The 25,175-nt window shown below is 45.2% G+C and overlaps 1 protein-coding gene across 4 annotated transcripts in view; it reads left to right on the top strand.

Annotated features, from left to right (window-relative positions):
• The first annotated feature begins 2,911 nt into the window (after positions 1-2,911).
• Positions 2,912-25,175, top strand: part of CIT (citron rho-interacting serine/threonine kinase) — a 192,627-nt gene continuing 170,363 nt past the window's right edge. For 2 of the 4 annotated variants that reach the window (XM_032168540.1, XM_032168543.2), the window contains exons 1-4: positions 2,912-2,984; positions 4,052-4,160; positions 11,089-11,230; positions 22,586-22,761. In XM_032168540.1, the coding sequence (XP_032024431.1) occupies positions 4,065-4,160; positions 11,089-11,230; positions 22,586-22,761 (414 nt within the window). In that variant the 5' untranslated portion in view covers positions 2,912-2,984; positions 4,052-4,064. The remainder of the gene's footprint in view (positions 2,985-4,051; positions 4,161-11,088; positions 11,231-22,585; positions 22,762-25,175) is intronic. The other 2 variants (XM_032168541.1, XM_032168542.1) reach the window with 1 other exon arrangement.

Raw genomic sequence — 25,175 nt, forward strand, 5'->3', positions numbered from 1 at the left:
CTTTACTGGCTCATTTTTTCTTCTTAAATATTTCCTTTGGTGTCACTCCAAGTGGTATCATCTATAAATTTCTTGGTTTGATGGGCTAGCTATAGTTTTTTCTAACACATAGTAACATATATAATTTAACAATAAGTGACTTTTTTTGCCACTTGAAAGTGTTGCTCATACCAGTTGTGGGGACACATCTTTGGGAAACAGGGAATATCTGGGATATTTGCATCTGAGCCAGCGTGAGTGGCTCCTTTCCATAGGGGTGGATGCTAATAATAGTGCCTACTTCAGGGGCTATTGAAGGAATATGGCTTGCACCTAGAAAGCACTCAGCTAATGATAATTATTCTTTTTTGACAGAGTCTCACTCTCTCACCCAGGCTGGAGTGCAGTGGCAAGAGAGATCTCGGCTCACTGCAACCTCTGCCTCCCAGGTTCAAGTGATTCTCCTGCTTTACCCTCCTGAGTAGCTGGGATTACAGGCACTTGCCACCACGCCAGGCTAATTTGTATTTTTAGTAGAGATGGGGTTTCACCACATTGGCCAGGCTGGCCTCAAATTTCTGACCTCAAGTGATCTGCCAATCTTGGCCTCCCAAAGGGTTGGGATTACAGACATGAGCCATTGGGTCCGGCCAGTTATTTTCTTTATATAGAGATTTCTGAGCTGAGTGCAGGAGCTCACACCTGTAATCCCAGCACTTTGGGAAGTTGGGGCAGGATGATTGCTTGAGTCCGGGAATTTGAGATCAGCTTGGGTAACATAAGGAGACCCCATCTCTACCAAAAAGAAAAAACAACAACAACAACAAAAAAACCAGCCAGGCATGGTGGTACATGCTTGTGGTCCCAGCTACTGGAAGGGCTGAGGTGGGATGATCACTTGAGCCTGGAGAGGTGGAAGCTGCAGTAAGCCGTGATTGTGCCACTGAACTCCAGCCTGGGTGACAGAGTGAGATTCTGTTTAAGGAAAAAAAAAAAAAAAAAAAAAAGATGCTTGATAAATAGTAGCTCTCCATAATTGGCCCCGGGAACAAGAAGTAAGTTATGTTTGGGGAAGGAAAAAAGAACAAATGTGTATTAAGCAAGCCTGTAGCTTTAATTATGTGCTGGTGTGCGTGTGTGTGTGTGTGTGTGAGAGAGAGGGGGAGAGAAAGAACACATCTCTAGTTCTGTCTACTGTAGAATTAGGAGAGTACGAAAATGACTTTACATATATAAATAGAACATACACACACACGCGCGTGCACACATATACACACAATTTAATCATTATAAAACCACATCCATATTGTTGCTACCTAGGTTAAGAAATAGATCATAGCAGCACCCCAATACCCTGAAAGGCCTCCATCCCAACCCCAGGTAACTACTATTCTTACTGTTGCTTTCTTTATGGTTTTGCCATTACTTTAAAAAATGGCAAAAACTGCAATGATTTGCATCAACCTAATACATCCCTCCTTAAACAATGTTGCTTTGTTTTGTCCTGTTTTGGAATTTATATGAATGGAATCATATGTTATTGTCTTGCTTCCTTCATTAGGCCTTGTTTTGAGACTCATTATGTCATTGTGGTTAGTTGCAGTTTATTCTTTTTCATTGCTTGTGAAAACACTGCAATATACAATTTTGTCTTTTCTTCTGCTGATGGACATTTATATTGCTTCCAGTTTTTTGCCAACACTATTTTGTATTCTTATACACATCTCTTGGTGTACATAAGTAGGAGTTTCTCGCCAGTGCGGTGGCTCAGGCCTGTAATCTCAGCACTTTGGGAGGCCAACGTGGGCAGATCACTTGAGGTCAGGAGTTCAAGACCAGCCTGGCCAACATGGTGAAACCCCATCTATACTAAAAATACAAAAAATTGGGCATGGTGGCGTGCGCCTGTAATCCCAGTTACTTGGGAGGCTGAGACAAGAGAATAGCTTGAACCTGGGAGGTGGAGGTTGCAGTGAGGCGAGATCGTGCCATTGCACACTCCAGCCTGGGAGACAGAGCAAGACTCCATCTCAAAATAAATAAATAAATAAATAGGAATTTTTCTTAGGTAGAGAAACTACTTCTAGCAATAGTCACAGAATGCACAAATCTCCAATGTTAGCAAATAATGCCAAACCTTTTTTTCAAATTTCAAAGAGATTGTATCCATTTACACGCCTACGGGTACTGTATAAGTGTGTGTACCTCCACATCTTCGCAAACACTATCACATCCTTTTTTTGTTGTTGTTCTCCAATTTGAGTGTTATTCTTTCTCATCGTGACTTTATTTTTCATATTTTGTGATTATGAACGAGGTTGACAACTTTCATACGTTTGTTGGTCATCTGGATTTCCTTTTTGGTGAAGTGCCGGTTTAAGTATCTCGCCTATAATTTATTTTAAAGTGTCCTTTCAGACAGTCTCAATGACTTTCACCAACTCCTTGCAGGGCAGTCAGCCGGGAGATAGAGTAATCAAGGTAGGTTGAAGTCAAGCTCAAAACATTCGCTGCCTCAGCTGTAGCAGAGACCCACTGAGCTTCCCCAGGTAACAAGTACTTCTACCTTAGCCACATGAGGGAGAAAGAAGACCAGGCAGAGCAGCCTGGCTGCCTTCCTCCTCGCAGGTGGCCGAGAGCAGGAGACAGCGCCCGGGCGACCTCCTCAGGGATCCTAGATTAAAAGTCGCGTCCCCAAACGCAGCATCCTGCGTAACCGCCAATTTCAAACTTCCAAGACCTGCCCTGCTGATTTTGCCCTTCCCTTTTTCCCGTTGGTCGCGACTCAAAGGAAGATGCAATGTGATTGGCTCTCCCCTTCACTTTCCTCCATGCCTTTAAGGACATGGGCTGGGCCTGGCTGAGACGCCCATGTCTATCTTAGGAACGGACACGCTGATTGGTCCAGACGCGGCTGAGGCCCGCCCGCGCCGTTCCTCGGGTTCAAACGCTGCGGCGGGAGGCGCGGGGCGGAGCTGATCGCAGACCAGCGGGGTCCGCAGAGCGTGAGTCTGATCCCCCAGACCCAATTCTACCGCACCCGGCTCTGCAAGGCCAGGGGAGGGCCGCCTCCACCCGTACCAGTCCCGGCTTTCCCTCCCGCCGCGGGGAGGGCGGCGATTCCACCCCCAGGGCTGCGGGAGGCCTGGAGGGTCTTCCCGGGCTGGCTGTGCGCGCGTCCACCTTCCTCGGGAGCCGAAGGATCCGCCGGGTGGTGCCGGGGCGGGAGACTTGCTCCTCCCCTAAGCCAGGCGGAGTCCTATGTCTCTTCAGCTCTGCCTCCTGTCAGCACTAACTGCATTATTCTGCCCAGTGTAGTCGGCCGGTTCCTTATTATCTGCGTGATCTTAGCAATTTACTTAACCTCTCTGTTTCAGTGTCTTCATACCCCGTGCCCACCCCATCACCTCCTGATGCCCCCGCCTCTTTCGCTCTGCTCCAGTCCCTCTGGCCTCGCTGTTGTTGGAGAGGCCAGGTCCTGCCTCAGTGCTTTTGGCTTGGCTGTTTCGTTTGCCACAGATATCTTTCTTTCCCCAGATATCAGCATGGCTTGCTGGTCACTCGCTTCAGGTCTTCAAGTCTTGGGTCAAATGTTGGCTTCTCAGTGAAGTCTTATTTGACCACACTAAAAATTGCACCGTCTCACCCCCATTGTCCTTATCTTCCTCGGTTTTGTTTTTACCCCATAGCACTTAACACCTTCCAACAAGCTATATAGTTTGCTTATTTCAGTCATTCATTTAATAACTATTTATTCGCACCTATTTCTGTGCCAGGCTATGTGTGCCCCCACTGCATGGGGGCAAACATCTCTGCCCTTGTGGAGCTTCCGTTCGAAGGGGGGAGATAATAGACACATTTATAAGAGAGTATGTCAGATGAGTGTATCACTTCCTGTTACAGTGAGTTAAAATCTGGTGTTTAATCTCCATGATTAGACTGAGCTTCCTAAAACTGGAGTGGTAGCTGATTTTCACCTCCTTGTCCCTGATATCTTGAGGGAGATCAGGATCTCTCAAGCCCTTCCTGCTCAAAACATAGGACACACTTGACTTTTCTGATATCCTTTCAGCACCAGTGGGGAGATGTTGAAGTTCAAATATGGAGCGCGGAATCCTTTGGATGCTGGTGCTGCTGAACCCATTGCCAGCCGGGCCTCCAGGCTGAATCTGTTCTTCCAGGTAACAGCCTACCCTGCCAACTTTGCTCACCTGTGTGTGTCCTTGGAATATCCTTGTCACTCTCCTTTGCTTTTATTTATTTGTTTATTTATTTAGAGTCTCAGTCGCTCAGGCTGGAGTACAGTGGTGCAATCTCGGCTCACTGCAACCTTCGCCTCCTGGGTTCAAGCGATTCTCCTGCCTCAGCCTCCAGAGTAGCTGGGACTACAGGTGCCTGCCACCACACCCGGCTAAATTTTGTATTTTTTTTAATAGAGACGGGGTTTCACCATGTTGGCCAGGCTGGGGTCAAACTCCTGACCTCAAGCGATCCACCTGCCTTGGCCTCCTAAAGTGCTGGGATTACAGGCATGAATCATGCCCGGCTTGCTTTTATTATAGGACCAAGGATAATATTTTAGGGGAAATTCTATTTTGTTTTGTTTGAAACAAGGTCTTCTGTCGACTCTAGGCCTGTGCCACCATGCCCGGCTAATTTTTTAATTTTTTGTAGGGATGGAGTCTCACTGTGTTGCCCAGGCTGATATTGAACATCTGACTTCAAGTGAGCCTCCTGCTTTGGCCTCCCAAAGCACTGGGGTTATAGGTGTGAGCCACTGTACCTGGCCCTCTATTTGGAGTTTCATATGCACTGATTCTTTTGGAAAAAAGACACTGTGCAGAAGTAGATAGCTGAACTTGCCTTAGAAGGGAGATCTTTTCATATTTCTCACACTTTACACTTCTGTACTAAAGTTTGTTCATTGATTGATTGATTGATTGACAGGGTCTTGCTCCGTGGCTCAGGCTGGAGTGCATTGGCACAATCACGGCTCACTGCAGCCTTGACCTCCCAGGCTCAAGCGATCCTTCCACTTCAGCTTCCTGAGTAGCTGGGACCACAGGTGTGTGCCACCACACCTGGCTAATTTTTGTGTTTTTTGTAGAGATGAGGTTTCACCATGTTGCCTAGGCAGGTCTCAAATTCCTGGGCTCAAGTGATCCACCTGTCGCAGCCTCTGAAAGTGTTGGGCTTATAGGCGTAAGCCACTGTACCAGGGCAAGTTTGTCCTTTTACTGAAGAAAGAAAAATAAATGAACAAAGATGCTTTTTAAAACTACAATTTCTGGCCAGGCGCGGTGGCTCATGCTTGTAATCCCAGCACTTCGGGAGGCCGAGGCGGGCGGATCACAAGGTCAGGAGATCGAGACCACGGTGAAACCCCGTCTCTACTAAAAATACAAAAAAATTAGCCGGGCGTGGTGGCGGGCGCCTGTAGTCCCAGCTACTCGGAGAGGCTGAGGCAGGAGAATGGCGTGAACCCGGGAGGCGGAGCTTGCAGTGAGCCGAGATCGCGCCACTGCACTCCGGCCTGGGCGACAGAGCGAGACTCCGTCTCAAAAAAAAAAAAACAAAACTACAATTTCTGTGGGTATAATCCTATTCATTTTCATTGCAGGGATGTTTATTTTTTAAGATTTTAAAAAAAGTTTTGAATACCACACCTGTTTAACCCTCATTCCTCTCAAGATACACATTTCCATCACCCCAGCTGCATTAAAACTTAATGTCATAAGATTACTTCCAAATAGATTTTTAATTCTTTTGTTTCTGATGTATATGGAACACTGGTGAAGTAGAAATCTTTGTTGATTTATGTATTCATAAGTCAGGGGGACAATAGAGACCATGAAGATTTAGAATTGAATCCCAGTCCAAGCACTAGTTAGCTGCGTTACTTTGGGTGAGTCAATTACCTTTTCTGAGTCCATTTGCTATTCTTTAAAATAGGTTGTAGCCTGTAATCCCAGTATTTTTGGAGGCTGAGGCGGGTGGATTACTTGAGGTCATGAGTTCAAGACCAGCCTGGCCAACGTGGTGAAACCCCGTCTCTACTAAAAATATAGAAAATTAGCTGGGCGTGGTGGTGACATGCACCTGTAATCCCAGCTACTTGGAAGGCTGAAGCAGGAGAATCATTTGAATCCGGGAGGCAGAGGTTGCAGTGAGCCGAGATCATGCACTGCACTCCAGCCTGGGTGACAGAGTGAGTGAGACTCCATCTCAAAACAAAACAAAAGAAAACAAAAAAATAACATAGAGGTTGTAGTACCTAATCCACAGGGTTGTTGTGAGGATTAGATGAGATATTACATTTAAAGCACTTAGCACCTTGCCTGGCTCTTAGTAAACCCCTTATAAAAAATGGTAATTACTGTTAATACTCAACATAGAGTAGTATTAGTTATAATATTAATACTAAATTTGTTTCCTTAATAGTAATTATATTTAGGAAGGTAGTTATGTAAGATACCTGTAAGATGATGAACAATGAAGTATTCTTGATAACTTTTTTTTGTTTTTCAAAATATTGGTATTGGGTGTTTAAACAGATGAGAGTGGAAACAAATTGAAAGCTTAGGTTTTTCTGTGGGACCATCCCCATCAGCATTTTAAGTCTTGACATATTTTTCTCAAATGAATAGTCTGTCTTTAACCTTAGATGGCTGGAGTGCTGCCACTTTTCAGCCCCTTTATCATGCTACTTCAAAATATCTCCAACTTGCTGGGCGTGGTGGCTCACGCCTGTAATCCTAGCACTTTGGGAGGCTGAGGTGGGCGGATTGCTTGAGGTCAGGAGTTTGAGACCAGCCCGGGCAACTTGGTGAGACCCCCGTTTCTACCAAAAACCCCAAAATTAGCTGGCTGTGATGGCGTGTGCCTGTAGTCCCAGCTACTCGGGAGGCTGAGGCAGGAGGGTCGCTTGAGCCCCGGAGGCAGAGGTTGCAGTGAACTAAGATTGTGCCACTGCACTTCATCACTTCAGCCTGGGCGACAGAGCAAGACCCTGTAAATTAAAAAAAAAAAAAAAAAAAAGAAAAAAAAATTTCCAACTTACTTATTAAGGGCTTATAATGTGCTGATTAAATAATAGTTATGGCTTCCAATGTGTCTGGCATGGAACTGGCATGTTTCTGAGTATCTCACTTCAGCCTCATGACAGAGGTAAGGACTATTTTTTATTTAAACTTTAAATAAGAGGCAACAGGCCAGGTATGGTGGCTCACACCTGTAATCCCAGTACTTTGGGAGGCTGAGGCAGGTGGATTGCTTGAGTCCAAGAGTTCAAGACTAGCCTGGGCAAAATGGTGAAACCCCATCTCTACAAAAAATATAAATAATTAGTCAGGCATGGCGGTGTGTGCCGGTAGTCCCAGCTACTCAGGAGGCTGAGGTGGGGGTATCTCTGGGGCCCCGGAGGCAGAGGTTGCAGTGAGCTGAGATTGCGACACTGCACTCCAGCCTGGGCGACAGAACGAGGCCCTGTTTCTAAATGAATACATAAATAGGAGGCAATAGATATAGACAGATGTGGAGGTAGGTAAGGCCTTGTGCAAGATCATACACGTTGGGTTTTGCAGATGAGGCCAAGATCAGACTCCATCTTTGGTTGGTCTGACTCCAAAGGCTGACCACATAGCCATTGGGCCACACCATCTGTGCACGTCAGAATTTATTAAGTATATCTTGTATTTAGTCATTATAACAGGAAGACTTATGGGTAAATCCTCAGTTCATCTCTTTTTAATGCTGAGTTCCCCCCACCCAGTAAAGCTATTATTGCAAGTGTAGTATATACCTATAATTTGCCTTGAGTGATCAGGTAAGGATGCTGTTTGTTCTTTTCCCATATAGTGCTGTTTGAATGAGGTTGAGATACAGTAGCAATTTTGTTTTCCATTCAGGTGAGTACTTTAGACTGAGTGTCATTTTGACTTTTTTACTTCTACTCAACAGGATTTCCTGACATGTTTGAGGTCAGTGATTGTCAGACTTTCAGAGCCAGCAAAATTTCCCAAATTGCTGGGTAGACACAGGTTTTCCAACTTTTAATTTTGCCAAGTAAGGACATATTAAAAAAACAAATAAAAAGAAAAACCTATTATTTTCTGGCCCTTTTATTTCATAAAGGGCATTTTAAGAAACAACAAGACAGGAAGAACATCATCTCAGAATAAAGGACCGTTTTTAAATTTGAATACATTTAGTTTTATAAAAAAGATATCATGTGGTGTTCATTTTTTCTCATTTCACTGCAGGCTGTTGAAAACTTTGTTAAGAACCAGTACTATATTTGGGAACCGCTGCTTTAGTTGATCTAAACTCTTGAAGAATAGAAGAAACAAAGCGTTTTATTTTTCTGAGTTACTGGCAACTATTACTAAAGTGACATAATGGTGGCCTTGAATGCAGGGCTTCCCAAACCTGATTGAGATCTGACTCTCTTGCGGACCAGGGTCTCATTCTGTTGCCCAGGCTAGAGTGTTGCAGCACAATCTTGGCTCACTGCAGTGTTGACTTCTTGGGCTCAAGTGATCCTCCTACCTCAGTCTCACGAGTGGCTAGGACTACAGGACCATGCCACTACACCTGGCTAATTTTTTTTTTTTTTGTTTATAGAGATGGGGTCTCGCTGTGTTGCCCTGGCTGGTCTTGAACTCCTGGGCTCAAGTGATCCTCCCACCTTGGCCTCCCAAAGTGCTAGTATTCCAGGTGTGGGCCACCACGCCCTGCTGGGGAACTTGTTAATAAAACAGATTCTAGGCTACAGTCTGGAAAATTCTAATTCATTTGGTTGTAGGGGAGGGGGGTATAGGACCAGAGAATGTGTGTGTTTGTTTTTTTTTTCTTAAATTCTCCAGTGCTGTTGTGATTCGAATGCAGCCGGTCTATTTCTGTTATCAAGTGCTGTGTAACAAAGCACTCACAAAGTTTAAAGCAACAATGATTTATTTTTTCTTAGGATTCTGTGGGTTGGCTGGACTCAGCTAGGTAGTTCTGCTTCATCCTGTGATGTCAGCTGGGGTCACTCTTGGGGCTACATTCAGCTGGGATTATGTCTGGGACTGGAACATGTGGGTGCTGACTGCTGGCTGGGGCACCTTAGTGTTTCTCACATGGCCTGTCTTCTCCATGAGGTCTTTCAGTAGTGTAGCCCAGGACTCATAACTTTTTTTTTTTTTTTATAGACAGAGTCTCGCCCTGTCGCCCAGGCTGGAGTGCAGTGGCACGATCTCTGCTAACTGCAACCTCCGCCTCCCGGGTTCAAGCAATTCTCCTGCCCCAGCCTCCCGAGTAGCTGGGATTACAGGCACGTGCCTCCACACCCGGCTAATTTTTGCATTTTTAGTAGAGATGGGGTTTCACCACGTTGGTCAGGCCGCTCTCGAACTTCTGACCTCGTGATCTGCCTGCCTCGGGCTCCCAAAGTGCTGGAATTACAGATGTGAGCCACTGTACCTGGCTGACTCGTAACTTTTTTTGTAAGTAATAAATATTTTAGGCTTTGTGAGTCCTGTAGTCTCTGTTGCAACCACTCAACTTGGCCATGGTAGCACAAAAGCAGCTAAAGACAATATCTAAATGATGGGTGTAGCTGTGTTCCAGTAAAACTTATAAAAAGTCCGTGGGCTGGATTTGATCCAAGGGCTACAGATTGCACACCGTTGGTCTAGCCCAAGCATCTGTGCATGGTAGCTGGCTTCTCAAAAGTGGAAGCTGCTAAGCTGCCTTTTTTATTTTTATTTTTATTTTTTTTGAGAGGGAGTCTCACTCTGTTGCCTAGGCTGGAGTGCAGTGGTGTGATCTCGGCTCACTGCAACCTCCACCTCCCAGGTTCAAGCAATTCTCATGCCTCAGCCTCCCAAGTAGCTGAGATTACAGGCGCCCACCACCATGCCTGGCTAATTTTTGTATTTTGGTAGAGACAGGGTTTCACCACGTTAGCCAGGCTGGTCTCAAACTCCTGACCTCAAGTGATCTACCTGTCTTGGCCTCCGAAAGTGCTGGGATTACAGACGTGAGCCACCGTGCCTGGCCGCTTGACGAGCTTCTTAAAGGCACTGCCCTGAACTGGCACAGTGTCACTTGTGTCACATTCTTTTGGTTGAAGAGAGTCTCAGAGATGGCACAGATTCAAAGGCAGGAGAAATAGACTCCAGCGCTTAAAGGAAGGAGTAGCATGTGCCTACAGAATTGGAGGAACTGTTGGAGGCCATCTTTGAAGAGAGACCACCACTATCCATGGCTTGGCATGGAGGAATCACTGCTCTATACCAGGGTTGCAGACTCATGTCTTTGGGGGCCGGGCAGTGAGGTATAAATGAGTCAAGTGGGTCAGTTGGAAGATGGAGTCAGACCTGCAGTGAACTCCCGAACACATCTGCTACCGGGAGGGGCAGCATTACTCAGCTCCAGCTCAGAGTCATCAGGCAGGAAGGCGAGGCAGTGTTGCCGGATGTGCCAGTGTTTCAAAAGAAGCCAGAGACTCCATTTTTATTTTTTTGTATGGAATCTCCTGATTTTGAAATATTGGCAGATAATTCAAATTATCTTAAACACTACAGGCCAAACAAAACATATCTGTGGGCTAGAGACAGTCTGCCAGTTTGCACCTATTTCTCCAGATCATGAGTAAATTTGGCTTTATGATAGTCGCTCAGTTCTCATTACTCTAGGTTATTCAAATGAATTAAAAAAGCTGAAATTATATGAATAAACCCCTGGGCACACATGAAAGAAGTGAAAAACCCATTGTTTCCTATTGTAGAAACATGGAAGCATGTCAGAGCCAGAGGATCCAGAGGAAATATTCTCACTAGCCTCAGACCCTCAGGAGTGAGGGACCTTTTCTTGTTAATGGCCATGCTTGTGTAGTTTTCCTTCGCAGGTGCTGGTGAAAGAAACCCACAGTCTTAGAATCATGGAAGTGATACCATAATGACTGTCAGTTGACGTTGCTTTAAAGAATGAAGCCACAGAATTGTGCTGTTAGCATGTCGTGAGCAGTTAGTTGAGTTGGTGGCTTGTAATTTACTCTGTGTGGATGTTATTGATCAAAGCTTTTCATTATTGACAGTGTCTCCATCTGCTGTTTGCTGTTTTTAGGGGAAACCACCCTTTATGACTCAACAGCAGATGTCTCCTCTTTCCCGAGAAGGGATATTAGATGCCCTCTTTGTTCTCTTTGAAGAATGCAGTCAGCCTGCTCTGATGAAGATTAAGCATGTGAGCAACTTTGTCCGGAAGTGTAAGTTTGGGGAACTTTTTCTTGAAAACCGTCCTGAGAGAGAAAACTAGAAAGATGCTTGAGGCAGAATGAGTTACTGGTTGATAGTAGTCGGTAAGAACTTTGGTTCTATATAAGACAGATCCAGGTTCAAGTTCAGGCTGCACCTCTTATAGCTGGGAGACCAGGTAAGTTGGGCTTCTTGGTTGCAAGCGACAAACTCAATTCAAAGACTGAATTTAGGCCAGGTGCAGTGGCTCATACCCATAATCTCAGCCCTTTGGGAAGCTGAAGTGGGTGAATCGCTTGAGCCCAGGAGTTCAAGACCAGCTTGGGCAACATAGTGAAACCCCATCTCTACAAAAAATACAAAAATTAGCTGGGTATGGTGGCTTGCACCCATGGTCCCAGCTGCTCAGGAGGCTGAGGTGGGAGGATCACTGGAGCCCGGGAGGTCGAGGCTCAATGAGCCGTGATTGTGCCATTGCACTCCAGTCTGGGTGACAGAGTGAGACCCTGTGTGAATAAGAGTGAATTTATTGGCTTATGAAACTGAGAAATCCAGGAATGAGTTAAGTTTTAGCTTTAGGCATAGCTGGTTCCAGAGACCTCAATAATATCCCGTGCCCCTATCCTTATACTCACTCAGGACTGACTTTCTATTAGGCAGAGTAGGCACGGTGCTTAGGATCTGTGATATTTAATTTTAATGAATTTAATTAGTTTTAATTAACTGAATTAAATTTTAATTTGTTTTATAGGAAAAATGAATGTAATAATGTATAATGATTCTGGACTACATTCATCTTTATGCCAATGTAGTCATAAAGTATAATTTTTGTTTTTTTTGGAAACAGGGTCTTGCCCTATTACCCAGGCTGGAATGCAGTGGTATATCATGGCTCACTGCAGTTTCAACCTTCTAGGCTCAAGCAGTCCTTCCACCCCAGTGGCTGGGACTACAGGCTCACACTACCATGCCCAGCTAATTTTTGCTTTTTTTTCTGTAGAGATAGGGTCTTACTATGTTACCCAGGCTGGTCTCAAACTCCAGGCTTCAAGCAGTCTTCCTGCCTCAGCCTCCCAAAGCTTTGGGATTACAGGTGTGAGTCACCATGGCTGGCCCCGTAAAATATAATGTTTGAATTCTTTTTTGTTTTTAATGGAGGAGGGGGCTGAGGAAGGCAAAAGTACCTAGGGTCTATGAAGTCATATATTGGCCTTGCCTTCACCCTGTTTCTGACTTTGCTTGACTTCCATGCGATGGGGCAGTTGGCTGTTAGTGTCCCAGTTTCATACTCTTACATTAGTGTTTTTCAACCAGTGGGTGATTTTGCCCCCTGGAGACGTTTTCGATTGTCAGAGCTAGTTGGGGGTGGTGGTGTGTGAGTTTGGGGGGAAGGGTCCTACTGTCAGTTAATGGGTGAGGCCAGAGATGCCACCAAACACCTTACAGTGCACAAAGCAGCCCCCATAACATAGAATTATGTAGCCCACAATACCAGTAGTGCTGAATTTGAGAAACCCCGCCTTGTACAACATTGCTGTGCAACCAACCACCTTAAATATTACTGACTTAAAACAATAGTCATCGTGGCCGGGCGCGGTGGCTCATGCGTGTAAGCCCAGCACTTTGGGAGGCTGAGGTGGTGGATCACTTGAGGTCAGGAGTTCCAGACCAGCCTGGCCAACACGGTGAAACCTTGTCTCTACTAAAAATACAAGAATTAGCTGAATGTGGCAGCGGGCGCCTGTAATCCCAGCTACTTGGGAGGCTGAGGCAGGAGAATCGCTTGAACCTGGGAGGTGGAGGTTGTAGTGAGCCAAGATCTCACCATTGCACTCCAGCCTGGGCAGTGAGTGAGACGCTGTCTTAAAAAAAAAAAAAAAAAGTTATCGTATTACCTCTCGTGTGTGTAGGTTGAGTGGACTCAGCTGGGGATTGCTCGGCTCTGTATTACATTGGCCAGGATTGCAGTCACCTGGGGCTCTCCTGGGTGGGAATGTGTGAGACAGCTTACTCAGTGTTTGGTGCCCTGGCTTGGAGGCTGGGCCCAGCTGGGCCTCTCTCTCTTCATGAAGTCTCAGGGCCTTTTGCTGTCCACATGGCACCTCCATGTGGTCTCCAAATCAGAAGTCAAGGAACTACAGCCTGTGATGCCTATTTTGTAAACAAAGTTTTACTGGAACACAGCCCTACCCATGTGTTTGTACAGTGCCTGTGGCTGCTTTCACATTATAACAGCATTTTATTTCATTTTATGTATTTTTTTAGAGACAAGGTCTCACTCTGGCTGGAGTGCAGCAGCACAATCATAGCTCACTGCAGCCTCCAACTCCTGGGCTCAAGCAATCCTCCTGTCTCAGCCTCCTCAGTAGCTAGGACTACAGGCCCATGCCACCACTAATGGCTACTTTTTAAATTTTATGTAGAGATGGGACCTTGTGAGATTGCCTAGGCTGGTCTTGAACTCCTGGCCTCAAGAAATCCTCCCACCTTGGCCTCCCAAAATGCTTGGATTACAGGCATGAGCCACTGTGCCCAGCCCACAACAGCATTTGAGTAGTTGTGATAGAGATCAAATGGCCTACAAAGCCCAAAATAGTTCCTGTTTGGCCCATTTTGAAAAGGCTTGCTGACCTCTGAGCTACCTGGTCTCTCTAGCTAGACAGCCTGGACGGTAGCTCAGGTTTCCAAAACACAGAAGTGGAAGCTGCCAGGCTTTCTTAGGGGTTATCCTAGGAGGGACATAGGATCTCTTTGACTGCATTGTATTGTTTGATGCATGCTCTGGGGCTGCTCAAATTCCACCTGAGAGGAAACTACACAAGGTCATGAATCCCAAGAGGACTGGGGCATTGGGTGCTATTTTTGGAGACTACCACACCCTGCCCAATGGTAATCCCTTATCTAGATTAATACAATCCCAGGGAAGATTCTAACTTGGCTCTGCTTTGGGTCATTTGCCTCCCTGGAGGTGAGGTATTGTGATTGGTTTTGTTGGAGTGCCCAAAGGGGTCACGGTAGTGTGATTACCGGGACCTCTTGGGATGGGGGATGCGTGGTTATGCAAAGGAGCCAGGGATGCTGAGTAGAAAAAAATCAGCATATGTTCACTATAGTGCCCTTCAGTATTTTACATGTACGTTGTTCTCAGTTTTCTCATCTGTAAAATGAGAATAATGTATATCCTTTTTTTTTTTTTTTGGAGTCTTGCTCTGTTGCCCAGGCTGGAGTACAGTGGCACAATCTCAGCTCACTGCAATCTCCACATCCTGGGTTCAAGTGATTCTCCTGCCTCAGCCTCCTCAGTAGCTGGGACTACAGGCATGCACCACCACACTCAGCTAGCTTTTGTATTTTTAGTAGAGATGGGGTTTCGCCATGTTGGCCAGGCTGGTCTCAAACTCCTGACCTCAAGTGATCCGCCTGCCTTGGCCTCCGAAAGTGCTGGAATTACAGGCATGAGCCACCGCGCCCGGTGGGAATAATGTATATCTAATGAGGCTGTGTTGAGATTGAATGAGATAATGCACAGACCAGACTTGTCATGTTGCCTGGCCCATAGGAAACAATAAATGGTACCCAGTATTCATAACTGTGAACCTCAACAACATTTAATATATTGTATATCTTCAAAATGTACTTGAGGTGTTTGTTCATCATTCTGTTTTTGTTTGAATAAGCTCCTGCCTTCTTTTTGTGAATATTTAAATTTATAAGTAGGGAGTGGGAGGGGAAGGAAATTATGTGACGAGGCTAGCTTACTGAGCCATCTGCAGGCACCTTCATTAGTCTTGAGACTGTCCTCTGGTTACTTAACAGCAGTGAATTATCTAGAATCATTTAGTGATCAGAAGACTTGGTTTAGTGGAATGTAGATTTTTTTCTAATAGAACCCTCTTCCAGGGAAGTGTTTCGTATTTTTGAAGAGGTTTCCTGGGGAGTGGTTAAGAGGCCACGATTGAAAATGGGTGATTACATTAGTATGTTTTTTTTTCCTCGTCTTTTTGAGTGTCTGTTTTGGAATGTAAGCTTTGTTTTTCCATGTGGAGAAGGGTCCATCAGCTGCTTCTGCCCAGGTTTTTTGAATCTTCCTGTAGGGATGGAGATTTTCTTTGGGGACTATTAGAGAAAATGGAACAGAGCGTAGCTCTGAAGGATGTCTCCAGCAGAAGTACCCCTAGCCTTGGGCCAAGGGAGGGAAGGGAAGGGAAGGGAATGAGCATCTGGGAACCAGGGGAGGGATTTTTGTCTTTCTTAATTACTTTTACATCCCCAATGCCTAAAATAGTGTCTGGCATATGTTAAGTGCTTAATAAATAATTGTTGAATAAGTGTATTGCTCAGTGAACAAAATAATTGGCAAACATTAAGCACAGTATCAGATAATTTGTGTAAAAAATATACAGCAGTGTGATATTAAAACTTGCACAGAGGCCAGGTGCGGTGGCTCACGCCTGTAATCTCAGCACTTTGGGAGGCCAAGATGGGCGGATCTTTGAGTTCAGGAGTTCGAGACCAAGCTGGGCAACATGCCGAAACCCTGTCTGTACAAAAAATACAAAAATTAGCCAGGGCATGGGGATGCATGTCTGTGGTCCCAGCTACTTGGGAAGCTGAGGCTGGAGAATTGCTTGAAGCCGGGAGGTGGAGGTTGCAGTGAGCCAAGATTGTGCCACTGCACCCCAGCCTGCGTGACAGAGTAAGACCCTATCTCAAAACACAAAACAACACCCTCTTCAAAAAAAATCCAAAACCACCACCACAACAAAAAAACTTACACAGAAAAGTGTTGATGATTGTCAAAGTTGGGCTGTTATTGGCAATTTGACAGTAGCTGAATTACTACCATTTGAGCTATATTCACTATAGGTAAGACCTTCAATATATTTACAACTTCAGTACTAATGGGCAAATGATAACTTTTGAAAAGTTTTTTTTTCTTTCTTATTGCAAACATAATACACAATACAATGTTAAATATAGAAGGTTAAACGTGTATCTGAGTCTGTTCGGGCTGTGATAATAGATACCTTAGACCTGGCAATTTATAAACAATAGAAATTCATTGCTGACAGTTGTGAAGACTGGGAAGTCCAAGATCAAGGCGCCAGTGAATCTGGTATCTGGTGATGGCTCCCTGCTTCAAAGATGGTGCCTTCTTGCTGCATCTTCACCTGGCAGAAGGGGCAAACATGATTCCTTCAGCTTCTTTTTTTTTTATGTTTAAAACTTTTGGTCCGGCGTGGTGGCTCACGCCTGTAATCCTAGCACTTTGGGAGGCCGAGGCGGGCGGATCATGAGGTCAAGAGATCGAGACCATCCTGGCCAACATGGTGAAACCCCGTCTCTATACTAAAAATTCAAAAATTAGCCAGGCATGGTGGCACGCGCTTGTAGTCCCAGCTACTCAGGAGGCTGAGGCAGGAGAATCGCTTGAACCTGGGAGGCAGAGGTTGTAGTGAGCCAAGATTGTGCCACTGCACTCCCGCCTGGCAACAGAGCAAGACTCCGTCTCAAAACAAACAAATAAAAAACAAAAACGAAAACTTTTATTTTAGGTTCATGGGTAAATGTGCAGGTTTGTTCTATAGGTAAACTTGTCTTGGGGTTTGTTATTGATTATTTCATCACCTAGGTACTAAGCCTAGTAACCAATAGTTATTTTTTCAGATTGTCTCCCTCCTCCCACCCTCTGTCCTCTAGTAGGCTCCAGTGTCTGTTGTTCCCTCCTCCCACCCTCTGTCCTCTAGTAGGCTCCAGTGTCTGTTGTTCCCTTCTTTGTGTCCTTGTGTTCTCATCCTTTAAGTCCCATTTATATGTGAGAACATGTGGTATTTGGTTTTCTGTTCCTGCATTAGTTTGCTAAGGATAATGTCAGCCTTTTTTTTTTTTTTTTTTTTTTTTTGATATAGAGTCTTGCTCTGTTGTCCAGGCTGGAGTGCAGTAGTGCGATCTTGGCTCACTGCAACATCTGCCTCCCGGGTTCAAGTGATTCTCTTGCCTTAGCCTCCTGAGTAGCTGGGACTACAGGTGCGCACCACCATGCCAGGCTAATTTTTGTATTTTAGTAGAGATAGGGTTTCACCATGCTGGCCGCGCTGGTCTCCAACTCTTGACCTCGTGATCCGCCGTCCTCATCTTCCCAAAGTGCTGGGATTACAGGGGTGAGTCACTGCGCCCGGCCCAATGTCAGCCTCTTTTTTTAGGGAAGTGATTTAATCACTTCCCTAAAAGTCCTACCTCGTTTTTTTTTTTTTTTTTTTTGAGGCAGAGTCTTGCTCTGTCACCCAGGCTAGAGTGCAGTGGTGCAATCTTGGCTCACTGCAACTTCCACCTCCTGAGTTCAAGCAATTCTTCTCCCGAGTAGCTGGGATTATAGGTGCCTGCCACCACGCCTGGCTAATTTTTTTGTATTTTTACTAGAGTTGAGGTTTCACCATGTTGGCCAGGCTGGTCTTGAACTCCTGACCTCAAGTGATCTGCCCAAAATGCTGGGATTACAGGCATGAGCCACTGTGGCCAGTCCCTGAAAGTCCTACCTCTTAATAGTATTACACTGGGGATTACATTTCGACATGAATTTTGTAGAGGTGAGGGGCACAAACATTTAGAATATAGCACATCACATACATAGTGAGAGAAAAATCCCTCAGAATCTTACCTGAGACAATCACTGCCAACAGATTGCTGTATAGTGTTCCAATTTTGTGTGTGTGTATGTGTGTGTGCCTTAAAAATATTTATTATGGAAATTTAAAAACATACCCCAAGGTGACCAGTTGTAGTGGCTCACGCCTGTAATCCTGGCACTTTGGGAGCCCGAAGCGGTTATATTACTTGAGGTCAGGAGTTTGAGACCAGCCTGTCCAAAATGGTGAATCCAGTCTCCTAAAAATACAAAAATTAGCTGGGTGTGGTGGGCACCTGTAGTTCCAGCTACTCAGGAGACCAAGGCATGAGAATTGCTTGAACCCTGGAGGCAGAGGTTGCAGTGATCCAAGACCATGCCACTGCACTCCAGCCAGGGTGACAGAGTGAGACTCCATCCCAGAAACAAACAAACAAACCAACAAACAAACTAACCAGAGAAAACTCCCTGCCTGTAAAGAATATGTGTTCTAATGGAGACTGAGCCATCTTGTTCTGTTTAACATATGCCTAATGTTCTTTTATATGGGCGGACTTGTAGGTTGTTTCAACTTTCCTGTTGATGAACCTTTAGGTGGTTTCTGATTATTTTTCTGTTACAACAGTTTTCATCATGCACATCTTTGTATGCATCTTTTTTGAGCACATGTGCAAGTATTTCTGTGGACAATGGATGATTCCTAGAAATTGAAAGGTTGGATTACTGTGTTCCAAAAAAGGAAGCAATACCCCCAGCTATGTTGGCTTTTGCTCTTGGGTCCAGATGATTATCTGACAAATTTATTCTCTGATTGCATTTTCTTTTCTATTTTTTTTTTTTTTTGAGACAGAATTTTGCTTTTGTTGCCCAGGTTGGAGTGCAATGGCGCGATCTCGGCTCACCGCAACCTCTGCCTCCCAGGTTCAAGCGATTCTCCTGCCTCAGCCTCCTAAGTAGCTGGCATTACAGGCATGCGCACCACACCTGGCTAATTTTTTGTATTTTTGGTAGAGACGGGATTTCTCCATATTGGTCAGGCTGGTCTTGAACTCTTGACCTCAAGTGATCCACCCGCTTCAGCCTCCCAAAGTGCTGGGATTACAGGTGTGAGCCACCGTGCCTGGCCCTCTGACTGCATTTTCACAGTGCTTTGGGTCCTTATCTCTACCTCAGTACCTCAATATTCAATGCCCACTGGGCCCTTAGATACTGCAGCTAAAAGTGCACAGGAGTGAAGAGTGATGTGACGGTTTTGGGGTCACAGAAGCAGCTGGTATAGAGAGAAGTTGTGAAGTTTTTTTTTTTTTTTTTGAGACAGAGTCTCACTGTATCCCCCAGGCTGGAGTACAGTGGCTCGATCTTGGCTCACCGCAACCTCTGTCTCCCTAGTTCAAGTGATTCATATGCCTCAGCCTCCCCAGTAGCTGGGATTATAGGCATGTGCCACCATACCCAGCTAACTTTTATGTTTTTAGTAGAGATAGGGTTTCACCATGTTGGCCAGGCTGGTCTTGAACTCCTGACCTCAGGTGATCCGCCCACCTGGGCCTCCCAAAGTGCTGGGATTACAGGCCTGAGCCATTGCGCCCAGTCTTTTTTTTTTTTTTTTAAATAATCATAGGCTTGAATGTAGCCTCTCATCTGTTCACCTTAATAATCCAAAAGCCTTTAGATAAAGAAATGGAGATTTGGAATGGCTTCTCAGAATTCCAAGACAGTATCGTCATGGTTTTGCCTGCAAAGCACTGTGGTCTGTCTCTTTGTGCAGTTGAGAAAGCTGGTGGTCGCCAGTGACAGACCCAGTGTTATTAAGTTGGACACTGCTTTAAGCAACTTTGTAAACAATCCAAGGCATAATAGAGAATTAGGAGAGATTGGCTTTGTGTATGAGCAATAACAAAATCAAGTTCAATCCAGCAAGTTTTTGGGGAATTATAATTCAAAACTCAAATACTTGATCTGGAAGAAACTTGGAAAGAGGGAAGGAAGACGGGCTTGTTACAGCATTGTCAGGGCAAAAGGAAAATCCTGTGCAGCTTTTAATTTTGCTTCTTCATGGCATTCCCCATGTAGGTGCCCTAGATTTGTTTTTTACAGTGGTCACGACTTCATGCGGATCCACCCACCACTCTTGCCTGGTTCCCCAAGGGACCAAGGGAAGGTGTATTCAGGATGACTGCTAAAGTGAGGGGTGGGGTCTGTGGCTGAGAAGACTCTCAGTACTGCAGCGCTCATTATAAGCCTTTGACCCAAGAGATTTCAACTCCACCCGCGCAACAAAGGAACAGGGTGGGCAAGAGCAGTTAAAATTGCAGGCTGAGTGTGATAGTTCATGCCTGTAATCCCAGTGCTTTGGGAAGCCAAGGTGGGAGGATTGCTTGAGTCCAGGAGTTTGAGACCAGCCTGGGTGACAGAATGAGACCCTACCTGTACAAAAAAATTTAATAAATTGGGCAGATATGGTGGTGTGTGCCTATAGTCCCAGCTACTTGGGAGAATGAGGTGGGTGAGGGTCCCTTGAGTCCAGGAGTTCCAGGCTGCAGTGAGCTATGATTCTCTGATTTCACCACTGCATTCCAGCCTGGGCGACAGAGCAAGATTGTGTTTTTTTTTTTTTGGAGACGGAGTCTCACTCTGTCACCCAGGCTGAAGTGCAATGGCACGATTTCCGCTCACTACAACCTGCACCTCCCAGGTTCAAGTGATTCTCCTTCCTCAGCCTCCCGAGCAGCTAAGATTAAAAGCTGCCGCTCGTGCGCAGCTAATTTTTGTATTGTTAGTAGAGATGGGGTTTCACCATGTTGGTTAGGCTGGTCTTGAACTCCTGACCTCAGATGATCCACCCGCCTCGGCCTCCCAAAGTGCTGGGATTATAGGCGTGAGCTACTGCGCCCAGCCAATTGTGTCTCTTAAAAAAAAAAAATAATAAGAAAATGAAAAAAATGACATTGGCTAATTCATTAAAATGCCACTCACTGACTGTGGTATGAAATGGCTTTCCCTTTGATGGACCGAGTCTGTCTCATTGTGTGAGCTACTTGTAGGGCTGAGTATGACTCTAGAATGTAGCTCCTAACCTTATGTGCTGCCCAGCCATTGAAATGGCCATCCCTTCCAGTTCCCAGAAGATTCCAGTGTGTGTATGGGATTTTAAGACAGTCTCTTGGTCTTCAGTGTGGCATCTTTCTGCAGGATTCTGCAGGATAATTTTGATTATAAGCATTGCTTGCCTGCCCTTGGTGTGTAATGCCTGTGTATGATGCTGTTCCCTTGTAATGTGCAGGATTAAATTTTTGGGTCAGCCACTGCTGCTCCCCTTCATTCCTGCAGGTCATTAGAGCCATCGCACATCTAGCAATGTCTCAGATCAGTGTATCTAGAGTGTTAATAAACATGTTAGATTCCAAATCTACTGTCCATCTAGTCCATACTTCATACATTGAGGATCTCTGACTGAAAGATTAGACTTGGAAAGAGTATAAGACTGTATGGTAAGAAAACGACAGTTGCAAATCGATTTGGTCATGTAGTATGTCAGCCCTGCAGAGCAGATGTCAGAGCCCCATTTGGTTCTCTGAGTGCTAAGGCCTTCTGCCCACCATGCTTTTTTTTTTTTTTTTTTTTGAGATGGGGTCTTGCTCTGTCGCCCAGGCTGGAGTGCAGTGGTGCGATCTTGGCTCACTGCAAGCTCCGTCTCCCAGGTTCACGCCATTCTCCTGCCTCAGCCTCCCAAGTAGCTGGGACTACAGGTGCCTGCCACCATGCCCAGCTAATTTTTTGTATTTTTTTCGTAGAGACAGGGTTTCACTGTGTTAGCCAGGATGGTCTGGATCTCCTGACCTCGTGATCCACCCGCCTCGGCCTCCCAAAGTGCTGGGATTACAGGTGTGAACCACCACTCCCGGCCCCCACGCTTTTTTATTTTGGAGACAGAGTTTCACTCTGTCACCCAGATTAGAGTGCTGTGGCACAATCTCAGCTCATTGTATCCTCTGCCTCCCAGGTTCAAGTGATTCTTGTGCCTCAGCCTCCCGAGTAGCTGGAATTACAGGCGTGCACCACCACACCTGGATAATTTTTGTATTTTTAGTAGAGATGGGGTTTCGCCGTGTTGGCCAGGCTGGTCTCGATCTTCTGACCTCCAGTGATCCAATTGCCTAGGCCTCCTAAAGTGTTGAGATTACAGGCGTCAGCCACCATGCTTGGCCCCCTCTGCCCCTTTAAGCACTGCCACATATTAGATCTACGAAGGCTTTACTGATATAATCCAAGGAAGATGAACCTTGGGCTAGTGGGATAAAACTAAGTGCGTGTAGTTAGAATGGAATGATCTGGAAGCCAGGTCCCAAGTTGGTCTAAATTAGACTCATGTTGACTATGTCACACTGTAAACCACTCTAAATGCTGATAAGCATGCTTGACCAAACACTGCCCTGCAGCCTTCAGAGAGGAAGAGGGAAAACATAATTTGTATCCTCTCTCCCTATTTTCTGAGTCTATGGGATTCAAATTGTAGCTGCCATGGAAACTGTACTTTGGAATTTCTGGAGCCCTTAATTTTAACTTAACATATAAAAACACTTTTGTACTGATTTTATAATTATTCATGATGGATGAGAAAGTGAATGTCTTTGACAGTGAGGGAAGCTATCCGAACGCTATTTTCTTTTTTTTTCTTTCATAAAGATGCATATATTTGCATGCTTTATTTACCTGGGGCTAACTCTTGCATCTTTTGCAGATTCCGACACTATAGCTGAGTTACAGGAGCTCCAGCCTTCGGCAAAGGACTTCGAAGTCAGAAGTCTTGTAGGTTGTGGTCACTTTGCTGAAGTGCAGGTGGTAAGAGAGAAAGCAACCGGGGACATCTATGCTATGAAAGTGATGAAGAAGAAGGCTTTATTGGCCCAGGAGCAGGTAGGAGGATTTTAACATCATGCTTTTCCACTTTCTGTACCGGAGTGTTCATTGCAAAGACGATAATCTGCTGCACTGGCATCTAGGATCGAGCACGTTTTCCTCTGTGACTCTATATTTAATTATGGTTGGGGCAAAAAGGTCTCTCGTGTTCTTAGCTCATCTTCTTGAACTGATGTTGGCTAATTTTGAAGGCTCACAAATTCCTCTTGATGTATCATGTTTCTATCGTTGTAATTTATTTCAGAACCAAGTTGGCCTTTTAACTAATGAATTTAAGATGATCTTTTATGACCACTAGCTGGGGACTCAGGATATACATATGGTGGGGTGAATCAGATTGCTTTTGTACACGCTTTAGGTATTTGTGTTGTGGGCATATGGATTTGGTTTTAAAACAGGCCTTTGAAGAAATCAAATAAAATTCTTTGTTATGTGGCTAGGGAGTTGCTTGTTTGAGAGCAGGTAGAATGTTATCTTTTTTGTTGTGGTATTTTTCTTTCTTTTAAACAAGGCTACTGTCTCTAGACATATTGATTCATTTGCTGTGTTTTAGAGACATGGCCATCAGCCTTGGAATTCAGAGAGTAATTTATTACTTACAGACGTTTTAGTGCACATGATATGTCTGATAATGTACCCAGCTCTGCAGGAAGCTTGCAAAAGGAATAGAAGTCCCATGGCTGCTCTTTTCAGGGTTTAAAAACAACCTTGGAAAGTGGAGGAAAAATGCAAATGTATAAAGCAGGTGCTTACCAGCTAAAGTATCACAGAAGCAGGAGAGCAATTAGCAAATTAATTAACGACGATGTGAGGGGAGATGTTGTGGGTGAGCATGGACAGTTAGGGACAGTTCTCACTGATGGGGGGAAATGTAGGTTCTCGGCAGAGAGTGATGAGAACATGTTGGGTAGAAGTGTGACATTCTGGAGTACTAGAATGCTATGCAAGTGTGTGTGTGTGTGGGTGTGTGTGTGTGTGTTCAGTGGTTCAGAACAGACTGGGAAATGGCGAAATGAGGACATTTGGGTGGGGAGGGGGAAATGGGTGGGAAACTCAAGAACCTTTTTTTAAAAAATTGTGGTAAAATATATATAACATAAAGTGTACCATTTTAACCATTTTTAAATGTGCAACCGAGTGGTATTCAGTGCATTCATGATGTTGTACAACCATGACCGCTATCCATTTCTAGACCTTTTCTATTATCCCAAACAGAAACTCTCTATCCATTATACAATACCTCCCCATTCCCCCAAGAACCAGTTTTTGAATTGCAGTTTACTTTGTGAGGCTGTTGGGGATTATTTAGGCCTCTGGAAGGAGGAGGTTGGGATCAGAGTCTGGCCCTGTGGACTTCAGTGACTTTGTGTGGCCTCCAATCAGAGAAGCAGCGGAGGGCAGGAATCTGCTTGTCAGAATCTGAGAGGGATGTGGCTTCTGTGTTTAGCAATAAAATGTGAGCAACATAATAGAAAGGAAAAGTAACAGGACATGGCAGATAATTTGGAAGAGAGGAATGGAAGATGCTCACTCAGCCTCCCAGCTCCTGAGAAAGGACTGTCTCATCAGTTCACACTACCTGAGCATCTGTTGTATCTGGTGTGTTTCTAGGTCCTGGGGAAGAGGCATTACATGTAGCCCTGACCTTGTGATGCTTATGTTTTTGACGGGAAATAGTGTGTGTAAAAAGAAAATAATCCAACAGACCACATGGCAGGCAAACAATAGAGATATTCAAATAGGTATGCTTCACTCCAGGCGAATGGCCTGAAGTGACCGTGTGGAAGTGTGGGCTGGGGGCTTATAAAATTATACACATACAGGCGCTAATTAAAGCCGCCTATTCATTCCTTAAGAGGATGCATAGAAAAGAAAAGTAGGGTCCTTAACTGAGCCATTTGGAATTTAAGGGCATGAGAGAAGCTAGCACAAGGAGTGAAGGAAAAGAAGTGCCCGAGAGGAGGGAGGGGTGCTGTTCTGCAGACAAGGCCTGCCGCCTGGGAGAGGCCCGCACACCCACCCAGCGTCCTCTGACAGCCGGAAGGGGTCCTCAGAGACTGTTTCTATTTTATTTATTTATTTATTTATTTATTTGTTTATTTTGAGACAGAGTCTCGCTCTGTCGCCCAGGCCGCAGTGCAGTGGCGTGATCTCAGCTCACTGCAAGCTCCGCCTCCCGAGTTCACACCATTCTCCTACCTCAGCCTCCCGAGTAGCTGGGACTACAGGCGCCCGCCACCACGCCCGGCTAATTTTTTGTATTTTTAGTAGAGACGGGGTTTCACCTCGTTAGCCAGGGTGGTCTCGATCTCCTGACCTCGTGATTCACCCACCTCGGCCTCCCAAAGTGCTGGGATTACAGGCGTGAGCCACTGTGCCTGGCCTACTGTTTCTATTATTTTAGAGAGAGG

This window comes from Hylobates moloch, unplaced genomic scaffold (genome assembly GCF_009828535.3).
Source record: "Hylobates moloch isolate HMO894 unplaced genomic scaffold, HMol_V3 SCAFFOLD_12, whole genome shotgun sequence".
NCBI classification, from domain to species: domain Eukaryota; kingdom Metazoa; phylum Chordata; class Mammalia; order Primates; family Hylobatidae; genus Hylobates; species Hylobates moloch.